This window comes from Cryptomeria japonica, chromosome 11 (genome assembly GCF_030272615.1).
Source record: "Cryptomeria japonica chromosome 11, Sugi_1.0, whole genome shotgun sequence".
In the NCBI taxonomy this organism is placed as follows: domain Eukaryota; kingdom Viridiplantae; phylum Streptophyta; class Pinopsida; order Cupressales; family Cupressaceae; genus Cryptomeria; species Cryptomeria japonica.
In genome coordinates, this window is record NC_081415.1 from 349,731,236 (window position 1) to 349,734,565 (window position 3,330).

Consider the following 3,330-nt stretch of genomic DNA (forward strand, 5'->3'; position numbering starts at 1 on the left):
TCAATAAGATTTATGCAGGTGAGAAGGTCTTTACACAAGGGACAAGATAATCTTGTTCAGTTGAGTCCAAAAAGAAGAAACAAAGAAAAGAAATCAGTATCAAATATGGATTTTGAGGGTTATAAGAAGTTTCCTCGTAGAGAGGATGGCTCTCCATTTGGTGATAAATTTGAAAATATGGAGGAAAATCCTTTTTATAACTTAAATACAAAAGATAATAAAGGTGGTCACGATGAAAGCCTGACTGCTGAGGAACAGAAGGACAAACAGTTGGATGAAATTATTCTTAGAATGGCTGACTTAAATGGAGATGAATCTAAAATGGCAAAGGCTCTTAAGAGACAACCAAATTGGATATTGCAGAAACTCGGATTAGAAAGAGATGCCATTCAAAGCCCTAAGTCAAACAAGGTTGAAGATGAGAAGGGAAAAGGTGAAGCAAATAGACTAACAACCCCTAGGTATAGTCCCCCTCATATGAGAAACTTTTAACAGCCATTTAAGGTCTATAATAATCCATTGTCTAATATTTTGGATAATAATCACAAAAAAGGGGATAAATGGAAAAATACACCCTACCATGAAAATAAAAACCAGTATAATTATAGACAATACAATAATCATAATGATGAAAGAAGAACTAATAGTGGGGAAATTGCTGGTAATTGGAATAATAGAGATAGGATCAACAATGCAAGCAACAATGGGGGAAATCATGGTAATAATGGAAACTATGGCAACAATGGTAATAGGGACAACCGAAATAGAAATAACAATAATGGTAGAGGTAACAATGGAAATAATGGTAATAATGGAGGAAATAGAAACTATCAAGTTAACAACTATGGTGTCAAGCCACCTATGACCATTGAAAGGTATAAATAGTTGGATTTCAGTGGGATAGTTGGATATCCGAATCAGATTACAAATAATTTAAGATTAGCTATTCCTAAATTCATATGAAATGGAACTGATCCCGCAGAACAACATGTAGTAAATGTAAAAAATACCATTGAAGAGTTTGAAATCTCTCATGAAGATGTTTTTATGAATCTATTTGTTCAATCTCTAACAGAGGATGCAAGACAATGGTATAAGAATCTTCCTGACAGATGCATTGGTAGTTGGTAGGAATTTGTGACAATATTCTTGGAAGAATTTAGAGAATATAATGAAACTTCATTTGCATCTCATGAGTTGACTAGCATAAAGAAAAATAAGAATGACTCAGCCTATGAATTTTATAAGAGGTTTAATAAAGTACTTAATAGGATACCAAGAGATATTAGACCTGTTGATTCATTTTTGATTGATTTTTATTTAAGTGCTTTTGATAGCAAGACTCATTATGAGATCTTATCTCATAAACCTACTACTTTGTAGAAAGCTTTTAAAACAACTAATACCATTGAAAATAATAGAAAGGCTGCTGGGAGAATTTGCAAGAGAGATGATCCAAAATTATATAATCTTAGAACGACAAAAAAGGATGAGTTTGGTCAAGTCATGGACATGCTAAAGGACATGAAGGGTAAGCAAAATCACAATGAGAAACCGCCTCCATATAGAAGTAATAATTCTATAAGTTACAATAAACCAAGATCGCATGACATGCCATATAATACAAATTGGAAAGATGATAAATTGGTGAATGAAAATCTAAGCAAAGAAACTCCTGATCCATTGAAGAAGTTAAACAATTTTGTTGAAGAATATCCATGGTGTGAAGTCTCCAATTTACCCCATGTTGCAGAACAATGTATGATTGCTCATGGTTTTTGCAGAAGAGAAGGACCATGAGAATGAATATGAGCCCACGGTAAATGCACTTTCATCAGATCCATTTTGGGGTAGGGATGAGGATTCATCTGAGGGTGAGCAATCATCAAATGTACAATGGAGAAGAGAGAACCAACAACATAGTATACAACAAGTTTTTACTGATGATGAAGCAGACATCCCATCCTTGAGGAGATTGTTCCATAATGAAGAGCTAGTGCATTCCTTGAGGAACTTAATAGATGAAGAAAAGAAAGCCTATACTGTGGCAGTAGTAGCTCAGGCAAAAAACAATTATCAGTTAAGAAACATAATAGTGAACCCAGAACAAGGTAAGTCATCCGGGATATTTGCAAAGGTTCCTAAAGCTAGTGGAAACAAAGACACCATCACTAACAAGGAAAAGGAAGTTGCAGTAGAAAAGGACAAACAAATAAGACATCTTAAATTAACAAAGCCAATTGAAAAGAAACAGATTAGTAAGCCACTCTCAAATTGTGGATCATTTATGTCTCAAGCTTTATCACAGGTGAAAATATTTGTGCCCTTGCTTGAGGTAATGAAATTTCCTGATTACAAACATGAAACAATCAAGATTTTGTCTAAAGTTGGTGAAGTAAATAAAGAGGATCATAAGCCAAAAGTTGAAGATCCACCTGTTGTCTATTTGGGAACTTTTATCAATAAGAATCTTACCCAGGTTGATCCTTTTTATCTGACTTTGATGATTAACAATAAAATGGTTAAGAATTGTATGATAGATTCAGGTGCAACCATGAACATAATGCCACAAGATGTCATGAAAGAACTTGGGATGCATGTAGACACTCCCTATGGGAAATGCTATGCTATGGATAATAGATCAGTCCCAATTGTTGGAATTATGAAGGATGTGGAGTTTCGATTTCCAGCATGCCCTGATACGTCATATAAAATAGACATCACTGTTGTGCAAGTTCCGCCAAATTATGGGATGTTATTATCAAGGAAATGGTCAAATTTGGGGAATGGACATGTCTAGCTAGATCTTTCATATGCAAACATCCCAGTAAAAGGGGCAAATGTAAGGATTGACAGAGAACTGAGATCATTCTACCTAATAGAGGAGGTTGATCCAAACGAGACAACATGTTTTCTCCAAACAGATATAGATAACTTTCAAGTAAGTATTTCTAAACCCATCCAATTCAAAACTGAAAAACCTTGAAAATACTATTGAATTGCATGAGGATAAGATTTGGAAAATGTATTTTGATGATGCTTGCAGTAAAGAAGGAAATGGAGCTGGTGTAGTTTTTATTTCTCCTAATGGAAGATCATGCAAATATTCTTTTTTGTTAGCTTTTGAATGTACAAACAATGTCGCTGAATATGAAGCACTCTTGTTAGGCCTTAGGATGGCAAGTAAATATGGAATTAAATTACTAACAGTTTATGGTGATTCACAGTTAGTCATATCTCAAGTAAGGGAAATATTTTCCACTAAAAATGTAAGGCTTTGAAATTACAGAAATGAGGTGTGGGATTCAATTGAATTTTTTGAGGCATTTT

The 3,330-nt window shown here is 34.2% G+C and overlaps 1 protein-coding gene across 1 annotated transcript; it reads left to right on the forward strand.

Moving 5' to 3' along the window:
- Nucleotides 1-321: 321 nt before the first annotated feature.
- Nucleotides 322-2,800, forward strand: LOC131860207 (uncharacterized). Its single transcript, XM_059214588.1, has 6 exons — nt 322-461; nt 636-875; nt 1,076-1,091; nt 1,384-1,531; nt 1,785-2,111; nt 2,541-2,800. The coding sequence occupies exons 1-6, from the start codon at nt 322-324 to the stop codon at nt 2,798-2,800; spliced, it is 1,131 nt and encodes a 376-aa protein (XP_059070571.1).
- The last annotated feature ends 530 nt before the right edge of the window (nt 2,801-3,330 follow it).